The sequence below is a fragment of the Apaloderma vittatum genome, unplaced genomic scaffold (assembly GCF_000703405.1).
Source record: "Apaloderma vittatum isolate BGI_N311 unplaced genomic scaffold, ASM70340v1 scaffold1646, whole genome shotgun sequence".
In the NCBI taxonomy this organism is placed as follows: Eukaryota; Metazoa; Chordata; class Aves; order Trogoniformes; family Trogonidae; genus Apaloderma; species Apaloderma vittatum.
The window spans coordinates 10,316-22,835 of record NW_009723170.1 but is presented as its reverse complement, the minus strand read 5'-3'; the positions used below and the strand labels follow the sequence as shown (position 1 = coordinate 22,835).

General features: G+C 42.6%; 1 protein-coding gene across 1 annotated transcript; it reads left to right on the top strand.

Moving 5' to 3' along the window:
* The first annotated feature begins 17 nt into the window (after window positions 1–17).
* On the top strand, window positions 18–11,695 carry SLU7 (SLU7 splicing factor homolog (S. cerevisiae)). The gene is made up of 15 exons (XM_009871991.1): window positions 18–181; window positions 792–945; window positions 1,222–1,302; window positions 1,838–2,002; window positions 3,666–3,731; window positions 5,191–5,238; window positions 5,746–5,877; window positions 6,154–6,251; window positions 7,252–7,319; window positions 7,501–7,640; window positions 8,581–8,742; window positions 9,953–10,057; window positions 10,161–10,235; window positions 10,467–10,571; window positions 11,516–11,695. Exons 1-15 carry the CDS (start codon window positions 18–20, stop codon window positions 11,693–11,695), a joined length of 1,743 nt encoding a protein of 580 aa, XP_009870293.1.
* Window positions 11,696–12,520: the final 825 nt, after the last annotated feature.

Sequence of the window (12,520 nt, the reverse complement as noted above, 5' to 3'; positions counted from 1 at the left end):
GTAGGGAAAAAAGTGACATGGCTTCGGGGACAGCAGTGAACGCCCCTCCTTCAGGAGGGTCAAATGATGTGAGCCTGGAGGAACCGAAAAAGATGACACGGGAAGACTGGAGGAAAAAGAAGGAGTTAGAAGAGCAAAGAAAACTGGGAAATGCACCTGCTGAGGTGGATGAAGAAGGAAAGTAAGTTTTATTAAAGCTGTGGTTATTCTAAAGCTACCGGTTAAAAATGTCTTTTTTCCTGTTGTCATTACACAATAGTCATGAGCACATGAGTCATCGTGGAAGTAAATAGTTGAGTTTTGTGAATTTGATTTTAATGTTCCAGTCACCTTCAGAAAACAGATACTTTTCCAAAAATTGTAGGTTCAGTGTTTATGCACTGTGATCTAGTGATGGTGCTGCTAAAAAGTCCTGCTCATGTGGCAACTTCACAAGCAGTTTCTTTAAACTGGCCAAAAGTTAGTACTGGAGAACTTTACTGTGTACCAGATCTGTTTCTTCTCTTCTGCTCCTACAGTGTTTATTGCTTCAGAGAAGAGAAACATTAATATTTTTGTGCTCCCTAACATTGCATTGAATAGAGTTTAGGAGTTTAGGCAAATTAGTTGGCAACAAAATCTCAATGAACATCTGCGCGGAGTTAAATTAGATTTTATTTTGCAATGAGTTGTAGCAGCTTCATTATTATAATTTCTAAAGCACTGAACTTTAATGGGAGAGTTATTTGTTGGGCTAAATTGTGGGAGGTTTTGCCCTATGCCATGTATTTATTAGACAACATCTTTTACAGAGATATCAATCCTCACATTCCTCAGTACATTTCCTCGGTACCGTGGTACATAGATCCTTCCAAAAGACCTACGCTAAAGCACCAGAGACCTCAGCCAGAGAAACAGAAGCAGTATAGCTCCTCTGCAGAGTGGTACAAACGAGGAGTTCAAGAGGTATGCAAAATGGTTTTGCCATAAAATGAAGACTCTGTTTGAATTCTGTGAGGAAATAATTTCTGGATCTGTGTTTTTGAGGGAGGCGGGAGCTGGGAATTCTTATTCAGCAGGCAAGTGGCAGTGTTTGGTAGTAATCAAAATACGTGTTCTGGGTTTGGGGAGACCGTGCACGCTTTAGCTGGATTGAAAAAACCATGGATATTGTATTGAAAAAACCCAAATATATAAATCTTGTCACAAGTTTGTCCAACACTGTCTTTTTTTGTCATTTAGCATTCGATAGCAAATAGATACCGTAAAGGAGCTTGCGAGAACTGCGGTGCGTTGACACACAAAAAGAAAGAGTGCATGGAGGTAAACGTGTCTTTTGATGACGTCTTAATGGTTTTGAAAACTATATGAATTTGAATCTTAGTGAAAAATAACTAGTTGTAGATCAAAAAATTACTAGTTTTGGAAAAACTATTGTGCAAAAGGTTGCAAATACTGGACGGTGGCTTAAAATTTCTAAAGAAATTGTTATATAGGAAAAAGGGAGGGAAAAATTGATACTATTCAGGGTGTTGCTCGTCAGTTCTGTTTGTGATGAGCGCTGCAATAGTAAGTGAAAATGTTTAGCTCTTCATATGCATTTGCTTTGAGTGCTGTTGTGCCTGTCTTTCTGTGCACGGCAGCTAGAAGCCGTTCCCAGAAGCTGTTTTAGAGTTAGAAATTGATGGGGGTAGGAACAGTGCTTTAAAATACAAAAATTAAGTACTGGCATTTATTTACAGTTCAGAAGTTGGCAGTGCTGGCTCTAGAGGAGCTCGGTACCATTTCTAAAGCGAGCAACTGAGCAACATATTTTAGCGTCATGGGCTCATCCAACCGCTTTTTTTTCCTCTTTCAGAGACCCAGGAAAGTTGGAGCAAAATACACAGGCACGAATATCGCGCCAGATGAATATGTGCAGCCTCAGCTGATGTTTGATTATGATGGCAAGCGAGATCGCTGGAATGGCTACAACCCTGAAGAGCACATGAAGATCGTAGAGGAGTATTCCAAGGTTGATCTGGTACGTGGGTGCTGTGGTTTGCTGGGGAAAGGTTTCGTGTTTGGCTTGGCTGGGAGGAGGGACGTTTGTTATGTGCACTGTTAATATCTGATTGCAAACCTGACCCTAGCTGAAAATTCAGATCAGAACTGGCAACTGAGTGTGGGGCTGTGCAGTGAATGAAGCGTTTCTCCGGATTGCTTACTGATTAAGAAACAAGCCCTAGAATTTGTTACCCAGGATGCAGATTGAATCTCAGCCAGGAGCAGAATTTATTACCTGGCTGTATTAGATCCGATAAATATATTTATTTTGTAACCTCATTCATCACAGAATCACAGAATGTCAGGGGTTGGAAGGGACCTCTGAAGATCATCTAGTCCAACCTTCATCCCAGCACACCCAACCACTACACCACAGCCTCAAGTGCTAGATCTACTCTTTTTTTAAACACCTCCAGGGTTGGTGACTCCACCACCTCCCTGGGCAGCCTGTTCCAGTGCCTCACCACTCGTTCAGGAAAGAACTTCCTCCGAATATCCAATCTAAACTTACCCTGACGCAACTTGAGGCCATTTCCCCTTGTCCTGTCATTAGTAATTAGAGAGAAGAGACCAGCACCAGCCTCACTACAGCCTCCTTTTAGGTAGTTGTAGAGGGCAATAAGGTCTCCTCTCAGACTCCTCTTCTCCAGAATCCTTGTTACCATAACGCTGGGGACTGTTTGGGCACGTCTCTGTGCAGCTTGGCACCTTGCTGTTGCAGGTAGCTTTCTGTCAGTACGCACTGTTCACGTGGCCACCGTTAACTTTTTAGAAGGAAGAAAAAAAAAAAGAGGTCACTACCTGAGCTAGGTGTTGGCTGCCTGTTCCAAAAGGTAGCTGAGTGCCTCACTAACTCCCTTCGGTGCCTGGTGCTTAGTATTTTCCTACAGTGCGAACACTAAACACGCTCTGATCTGTGCATAAATGTCTAACGGGAGTGTTTAAAACCAGAGCCAGACTCTCATCACTAGTATCTAGTGATAGGGCAAGAAGCAGTGGGCACAGACTGAAATACAAGAAATTTTATTTAAATGGAAGAAAACAATGTTTTACTGTCAGGGTAACCTCTTGCAGGCAAGCCTGCTATGAGCAGGGGCCTTCTTGGTGGTCTCCAAAAATACCTCCAGTATCAACTGATCTGTGGTTCTGTGATGTCAAACATAGACAAAAGATCATTACCTGCCGCTTTAAAATCTCAGGTGCTAGATCCTGGTGCTTCCCTAAATGTTTGCTGCATCAGTCACGACATGCCTTAAGCACTGAAGTTGCTGACTGGGTTATGAGAACACAAAAATAAAACGCTGTTGAAATAAGTTATCTCTAAAGGTCAGGTGAAGGTAGTAAGGGCATAGCTGCATAAACTCGTACACTGTTTTACTTTACAGGATAATATAAAATAGTAAAAAGGTTAGCATAGGTAATTTCCTTTCCTTGAGGTTCAACAGTGTGGTAAAGCATACAAGTAGAGGAGACAAGCTTCTGGCTGCTGATTTTTGTACAAGCATCCAGAGAGTTAAAAAGAACTATTTTTTGTAATAATGAATACATTTCCAAAGACAGCAGTCTCAAGAGATGCTATGATAAGTGCTCTTGCTATTAAAAAAGAAATATTAAGACAAATGCATTTTCATGGTACACAGGCCAAGCGTACGCTGAAAGCCCAGAAGCTTCAGGAAGAGTTAGCATCAGGAAAGCTGGAGCAAGTGGTAAGTAAACTAAACCCTGACTTATTTTTGTTTAGGCTGAATAAAAATACAACAGGTTACTTTTGCTCTGTGATGCTTTCACTTTCTCTACAAATTACACCCTTCAGTAATTTAAACATTTTCCTAGTGTGCCTGTGTCACATTCAAGAAGTGGAAGCATCTGCTTTTGAATGAGAGTTGCTTTGTGTTCCCCTTATGGACAAAATGCTGTATTATTATCATTATTGCTAAAAGTAGTGATACAGGATTTTGGCTCAGAAAAACTTGTTTTCCACGTAGCAATTTTGTTCATAAACTGAAATTGTTATTTTTTTGTATTTAAAGATTGTTAACATCTGACTAGCGTTGAGGTAATGACTGTTATGTGACTGTGGATTGTTGTAGTAATGCTTCGTATAAATTGGAACAGAAAGGTGTTTTCTTTATCTTTAAACCAGACCTGTTTCTTCTTCAGTCGTTGCTATGACTGTTTGCAGTGTCGCTGGTTACCTGAAGGCTGAGCATGTTTGTTTGCCTCTGGCTTATAACTGCAGAGTTTGCAAATTCCACTAACTTCTCCAAGGTCCTCTTAAATTATAGACAGTGCTTTTGGTAGAAAATTCTGAATCCGGAGGTTGTCACTTTGCATTTTGTCACTAGATGGCAGAGTGAACCTAATCTCCAATTTGGCACAAAGTGCAGCGTTCTGACCTTCCCCACAGAAAAGATTCTCTTTTCGATGCCTTTTTCCACCACAAGGCAAATGTTGAGATCATAGAATCATAGAATGTCCTAGGCTGGAGTTGTTGGCTTCCGTGTGTTTATTCCTTGTGAAATGGTGCTGTAAGAAGAAAAGCTTGTTTGAAACATAAGGATGATCTCTGACAGAGCAGACCAAGACTGATTTGCGTCATCAGTCGTGCAGGGCTCACAGTTGTTTCCATCTTTACTGCTGCAAGTATTCTCAAGTTAGAGGCTAAGCAGGTTAAAAAAATCAGTTCTGGCCATGTTTGTCCAGATTAAATTATGGCTTCTGGTTCATGCTCAGTAGTTCAGTGACTCGGCACTAAATACTTATCTTCTAAATACATATCTTCTGAGTTATTGTTTTTTTAAGCTTGCAGAGTTGAATCTTGGTTATATTTGCATGATATGAAATATTCTAGTTTAAACCATTAGCATTCAAAGGGATAGCAAGCTCTAAAGAATGGAGACAGTTCTAGAATCTGCTGTTCTTGCAGAGGCTTGGAAATTTAGTTGGGAATACGTGGAATAAAGGTCTCCCATGTGTCTGTGATAGAGACACTCATAAGCTCATTCCTAGAACATCTTGGAGCAGTCTTTGTGCGTTCTGTGCCACGGGTAAATTGTATTTTGCATCCAGCACCAAGCTCTGCTTTGATTGCTTGTTATATCCCTGCCATCTTTCGTCTCTCCACTACCTTATCTTCTCTGCTCATGTGCTCTTTGTTTGCTGCAGAACTCCCCAAGACACCAGTGGGGAGAAGAGGAACCAAATTCACAGACAGTAAGATTATCACCCGCCGCATCACACCATGGGCAGGCAAAAATGACCTGTCATTAGCGCAGCAGCGAGACACGGGTGGCATAAGGGTTGGAATGTTGAGTTCGTGCCACTGGCTGCCGACTCGTTTGGGCAGAGGTTGCTGGATTTCATAGAGGGGGTTTTGTTGTGGTTTTTTAATTGCTGTGTGTCGTCAACCCCTAGAGCTGCAAGTAAATAAGTGGTTTTAATATGTGGCATGTTTTTCCCAAGATAACTCTTTTCTTAGTGTTATGACAGTTCTGATTTTGTAACTGTTTCCGTATGAGAAAGTGGAAATCTTTTGACAAGAGCATTTCTGGAAACTGTTGAATGTTAGATTGGCCTGACACACACTCAAACCCAGATAAATGGAGCTAGATTTTAACGACAGGCATTGCAGGATTTTTAATGAAACCAGGATAATGGGATGTTTGCATTTGTCCCTAGAGTGAATGTCCTCTTATTTAGAAGTTTCCCATCTCTTCTCAGGAAAGAGATCATAACAGTGAAGATGAAGATGAGGATAAATACGCAGATGACATCGATATGCCTGGGCAGAACTTCGATTCTAAAAGACGTATCACTGTTCGGAATTTACGTATTCGGGAAGACATTGCAAAAGTGAGTGAGGAATTCTTTACAGATGTTCTTTTCTGTTCGTGAGAGTTAATTTCAGAAAATCCTACGCTGAGTTATTAATGAGTCTGCCTACGGGTCTTGGGGTTTGGGGGTTAAGGTCGGTTCTCAGTTCTGTTTGTGCTCGTGGTATGACTTCGTCAAGGTTATCCTTTTAGATTAAACTTTTTAAAATGTCTAAGCTGGGGATACAGAAGTATCTTACAGTTCTTTTAAAATCATAAGTATCTAATATTTTTGTGTGTTGTTTTCTGTCTCTAGTACTTGAGGAATCTAGATCCAAACTCTGCTTATTATGATCCCAAAACGAGGGCCATGAGGGAGAACCCGTATGCCAATACAGGCAAGAATCCAGACGAGTAAGTTCAAACAGGGTCACGCTTGCGTATCCAGCGAAACTGTGGAAGATGAGTTCTGCATTTTCTTTTATCTGCGTGTCCTTTTGCTAATGAATCTCTAGTCAGTTATGGCTAGAAGTAGTAGTAAACGTGGAAAAACAGGTTTTATTTAGCAGCACTTCTTGTTTCAGTGCATAAAAGGCCGGTAGGCATTCAGCGCTAAGTGCTTCAGTTGAGAGAGCTCCTCGTGCCGTCACGGGCTCTGCCCAGCAAAGCTCTGAGAGCTCTGGCCTGGTGTAGGCAGACAACTTCCTCAAGGACTGCCAGGGGTTGGCCTTGGGCTGCACGTGAGGCCATCTCGCTTCAAATCCCGGCCCAGCACTGGAGCCGTGACCCCACCTTGACCCGTGTAGCGCTGGGGCGTGCAGAGCAGGCAGGCTGCGCGCAGAAACCTTTCTTCAGAGCGCAGTAATTGGATTGCCCAAAATAGAATAGCCGTGGCTAAATGCTGGCAAATAATGCTGTTTCCACCTCTCCTTGCCCCCAGCTAGTATAAAGCCAGTCAGTTCTCTTTTTTTTTTTGAGATGCAGATGCTTTCACTTCTCTCTAGAGTCATAACCTGACCTTTGTGGAATCTGTGTTTCTGCCACAGCGTTACAGACTAAATGTTTCAGACTGGCTTTGGGGAGAGGAGGAGAGTGGGAAATGGGATTATTAACATTATTTGGTTTTCAAGCTGTGTTCCATGTACTCACTGTGAATCTCTTCGAGGGGTGCAAAAGGTAACTGAGAGCAGGACAGCTTTGACTCAGTGAAATAACACTGGGTCTGGGTAGGGGGGAGAGATTCACAAACCCAAAAGCTGAGAATCACTGGGCTAGGATATCACCCACAAAGGAGAATTTTTACTTTCCTGTTGTATGGTTTTTACTTTTCCCGTTGTGTGATTTACTTGTCCTGTGTTGGTATGTGAAAGGATTGTTATGTGAATGCTAAGAATCACATTGTGCTTTTCTGCAGGGTTGGTTACGCAGGTGACAACTTTGTTCGCTACACTGGAGACACCATTTCAATGGCACAGACTCAGCGTAAGTGCATTTGGGATTGTTTTGCTCAAGGACATGGACTTAAAAGACTTTCTTTCTTGCAAAAGAGAAAGGTCTTTTTAGGTTGAGGCTTTCTCTCAAGTTATGACAATTAAAAGATTGTAGCTTGAACGCACGGGTCAGTTTTAGAATAAATATTGAGTGAAACCTCTTGTGTACACAGTGTTTGCTTGGGAGGCTTATGACAAAGGCTCAGAAGTTCATCTTCAAGCAGACCCTACAAAATTAGAGCTACTTTATAAATCCTTCAAAGTGAAAAAAGAAGATTTCAAGGCACAGCAGAAAGAAAGCATCCTAGAGAAGGTAATGGACATTTGCGTTTATGTCATAAGAATTCTGGGGAGTTTGAAGTCTGGGTCTTGGGGAACTTGGGGAACAAATAAGATTATTGATGCTATGTGAAAATGTATCAGCTGTTCTCAGCAGCACAGATTTATAAAAATATATCTGTGTAATTTATGTCTACACACACTATCTCATCAGTTGGATTAATGATATTATTTAATATGGGAACCCTTGATGATCTGCTGGTGGTTTCTTTATTATTGGAAGTGCTTACTTTAACTGTCAGAATTTCTCCAGTGAAAAATATTACAGCAGTATGGAGGAGAAGTGGGAGTTTAGATTTTAAAGTTTTTTTAAATAATTCAAGTAGTTGAAAAAGTTCTTTTATTGTTTAAAAGTGGTATCTTTTGTAAAATACCAAAGTAACTGTTGCCCAAAATTATTTTTAAACTAAATGTGAAAAGCACTATTTTCTGACTCAACTTTTGTTTGCAGTCTTCTAGATAAATATTTATTTTATATTTTGCAACTAGTTTCTTGGGCAACTGACAAAAAACCTAAATAATCCATTTATATTCTGCCCTTATCAACATTCAAGTTTGAGGGGGGACAGGAAGAACTGCTCTTGTTATACCAGAGCCTTTTGGTTTGATCTGAAAAGCTTTCTTGCACTGAGCAAGGAATATCACTGTTATAATCCTCCACACATAAAAACAAAAAACAACAAAAATTTAGAGAAAAAAAAAAAAGAAGAAAAAAAGAAAGAAAAGAAAATTCAAACCAAGGCACCAAAACACACCACAGTGGCCATAGGAGGAGATGTATTTCTCTCCATCCACTTCTTCTGTGCCTTCTTGGGAAGGTACTGAAGTAACATCTTTTGAGTGTATGTTTAACCACGGAAAAGGTGGTGGGGTTCTTTCAAACCTGTTCTGTGGGATTTCTCTGTGCACTTCAGTACGGAGGCCAAGAACATCTGGACGCCCCGCCAGCCGAACTGCTGTTAGCTCAGACGGAAGATTACGTGGAGTACTCTCGGCATGGAACCGTCATCAAAGGGCAAGAGAAAGCGATTGCGTGCTCGAAATACGAGGAGGATGTCAAGATCAACAACCACACAGTAAGCCCTGGCTCATGTTGAGGTTATACAGAAGTCAGATGCCTTCTCATGAGAAGGGAGCGAGGTCTGGTAGGGTACAGTACAGTATAATCAATGCAGTGAATAAATTTCTCCGGTCTCAAATGTGACGCTCCCTTTTCTCCTAAGGAGGAATTTCAATAAGGAGGAAGTTCAGTAAGGACAAGTGCAGAGTCCTGGATCAGGGGAGGAATAACACCAGGCACCAGCACAGATCGGGGGACGTCCTGCTGGAAAGCAGCCCCGTGGAGACAGCCCTTGGAGTCCCAGTGGGCAGTGAGTGTCCCTGGGACAGCACCGTGCCCTTGGGGCCAAGAGGCCAATGGGATCCTGGGGGGCATCAAGCAAAGTGTGTCCAGCAGGGCTGGGGAGGTGCTCCTGCCCCTCTGCTCTGCCCTGGGAAGACCACCCCTGGAATCCTGGGGCCAGTTTGGGGCTCCCCAGTTCCAGAGAGACAGGGACCTCCTGGAGAGAGTCCAAGGGAGAGCTACGAGGGGGATCAAGGGACTGAACATCTCTGCTGGGAAGAGAGACTGAGAGACCTGGGGCTGTTCAGCCTTGGAAGGAGACGGCTGAGAGGGGATTTATGAACGTAGAGAAACATCTGAGGGGTAGGGGTCAAGAGGAAGGGGACAATCTCTTCTCAGCGGTGCCCAGTGATAGGACAAGGAATAATGGGTTTAATTTAGCACTCCTCAACGTGAGGAGAAACTTTTTCCCTGTTGGGGTGCCGGAGCCCTGGCCCAGGCTGCCCAGAGAGGGTGTGGAGTCTCCTGCTCTGGAGACTTTCCAACCTGCCTGGACACGTTCCTGTGGGGCTGCCCTGGGTGACCCTGCTCTGGCAGGGGGTGGCACTGGGGGATCTCCAGAGGTCCCTTCCAACTCCAACATTCTGGGATTCTGTGATTCTGATTCAAATCGTCACAGCTGCAATGGCAGCTTGAACTGAAGGAGAAGTTCTTGTATTTCCCTGCAATTTTGAACAGAAGTTGACCACATCCTGTTGCTGTTCTCTCTTTTGAAACTGTACCTGTAAAGCCAATGTAAAATTGCAAAAGCATTTCTCATAACTTTCCCTTCTGGGTTGTTTGAATAATTTGCTTGTCAGGATATAACCTCAGGCATAAATTGCAGCCTCCCTTTTCCAAGGGTGTTGGCACCGACGTAACTGCTGCGGCATCTTCTCTTGCAGTGCATTTGGGGTTCATACTGGAAAGAAGGCAAGTGGGGTTACAGGTGCTGCCACTCATTTGTCAAGTACTCGTACTGCACGGGAGAAGCTGGGAAAGAAATTGCTGTAAGTATTGTCTGAAGCGTTCATCCCCCTTCCTGCCTTTTTTGTTCTGCTGTTCCCCTTTCAAATGTACTTAGCAACTGTGTTTCTCTTGCCTGTTGTGTAGAACACTGAAGCAAGCTTACTGGAAGAGCAACCCAGGGAGGAAGAACACATGACCAAACCCAAAACACTGATGGAGGTAATTTGTTTCCCTTTCTCAGGAAGGCAGGTGTTTTTCTTCAGCATTTTAAGAGATAAAAAAATATTTGTAACCACAGAATTATGTTACAACAAGCCTGACGGATCATTACTACCTGTTTTGAAAACTGAGCTCTCACATAGCATTGGCAGATGCTTGGGATTTAACGGCTTGAACATTACTAATGCTTGCAAGTAGAATCTTAACAGAAACTGATTTTCCACCTTACAGATCCACCAAGAGAAACAGAAAGAGAAGAAAAAGAAGAAGCACAAGAAGAGTTCGAATTCCGATAGTGAGGGTGAAGAGAAAAAGAAGCAAGAAAAGCTTAAAAAGGTGCGCTATAGTCTTTGGTGCTTTTGTAGCAAAGAGAACTTGAAATCTATTTTACAGCAACGTCAGTTTTGTGACACCTGTAATGCAGTTCTTGTGGCATTCTGTGGGTTGTTCTTTGATGCTAATTTTGAGGTAAAGCAAATTTAAAATGCTGTTAGATGTTCTAAAATACATTCCCTATTTCTCAGGCAAACGTACGCTAAGTATCTGGTTCTGAAAGACTTAGTTGAGATGATTTAGAATACTTCCTGCCCAGGCACCTATTACAGCTGTAGATATATAAAAGACGTTGCAGAATACAGTGATTGTGTGTGTTGAGAGAGGCACTGTCAAAGCTTAACTTGGGTCGTTTTATCCTGGATTTAAGCCCAGCCTCACAGCTCACGCAGTAAATCCGTCCAGCGAGCCGTCTGCTGGCTGCTGCCGAACGGCCCGGCCCGGCCGCAAGCATGGGAGCTGCCCCTGCGGATTCAGAGCGTGAAACTAACCTTAAACTGTTGTTAATCAAAGCATTGCACAAATGCAGCTGCTTTTCAATAGCCAGAAGGAGCAAGGGTGGAAGTTTGAGGAATGGAATAACGTCTGTTTCCAAAAGGCGTTGTAAAAAGCGCTCCCTAACTGAAAAAAAAACCCAAACAAAACTTAACACACCCAGGCCGCTAAGATCACATGCTTGCTTACTTGCTTTTGTGCTTGTGGATTGTGATTACATTTTAGGTAAAGCCAAGGATTTTCTTAGTTGATATTGGCAACTTAAAGCATTTTGTTGGCAGCTAAATACCCTTTTACCATCGTTTTACGTTAAACGTTAAAAAAGGAGCATTAAATGAGGTGTGCTCTAAGTGGGCCAGCCAGGCGTGCCTGGCTTATCCCATCGACCTGCTTGTTCGTTATCCTGGGATCTAATGCCGATCACTGGGTTTTTTGCTTTGCTTTCACTTCAGGCACTAAATGCCGAGGAGGCTCGTCTTCTCCACGTGAAGGAGATCATGCAGTTGGACGAGAGGAAGAGGCCGTACAACAGCCAATTTGAGAGCAGGGAGCCGACAGAAGAGGAGATGGAAGCCTACAGAATGAAACGCCAGAGACCCAATGACCCCATGGCCTCTTTTCTTGGGCAGTAGGCACGGGGAAGAATCCTTCCAGCGCGCAAGACTTTTCTTGATGCTTTTCACAACTCTGTAGGCACCTTTTTACCTTCCATGTGTTTGATAAATGCCAGAAATGGCAGAGACCCTTTTTTGCACCGAAGAAGTTGGAGAAAACTTCTTTCTCGACCAAACCTAAGCAGTTCAATACTTACAGCAGTCCTATTGAAAGAGAAAAGATCTGATACTGGGTGGAATTCTGGGGTCGTTTGGCCAACTAATACATGGACATAAAGTCACGAAGTCTTCAGTAAAACTGACTGCTCACAAGAACTGGTCAGCGGGTGTCATGTAGTATTGAACAAAATTATTGAACAAATAAACTTGATACAGCTACCGAAGCCTCTGATTTGTAAAGGCAGTTGCCTGTCACGTGGCTTTAAAAGGAAAAATAGTTTCTTTCTTGGCCACTGTGTTGTGTATTTTGGAAATTTAAAAATTGATTGCTTTGTACAGTTTTGGTTAAATTAATATAAAGGTCTTAAATGCTGCCGAGCCTTTTTTATGAAGAGGGTAGTAGAAGCTGATTGTAGAGCTTTTAAATTCTGTTTCTGCCCACGTTAACATACAAATTTCAGTTGAAAAGCTCTGAATTCTTGGGGTTTTTTAGATAACAGTGTTCATCTTGCCCTTAAAACTTCCAGAGTCCTGTTACCTGGTGTAATGGCAAGCGTCGGGCTCTAGTACCTTGTGAAAATGGGAAGCAGCCCCAGCTTTGCGTTTGGCCATACGGGGGGGGTTTCTCCTCTGTTTGATGTTGAAGAAATGGGTGAAAACCTTCACGCCATAATCCTGGCTTTT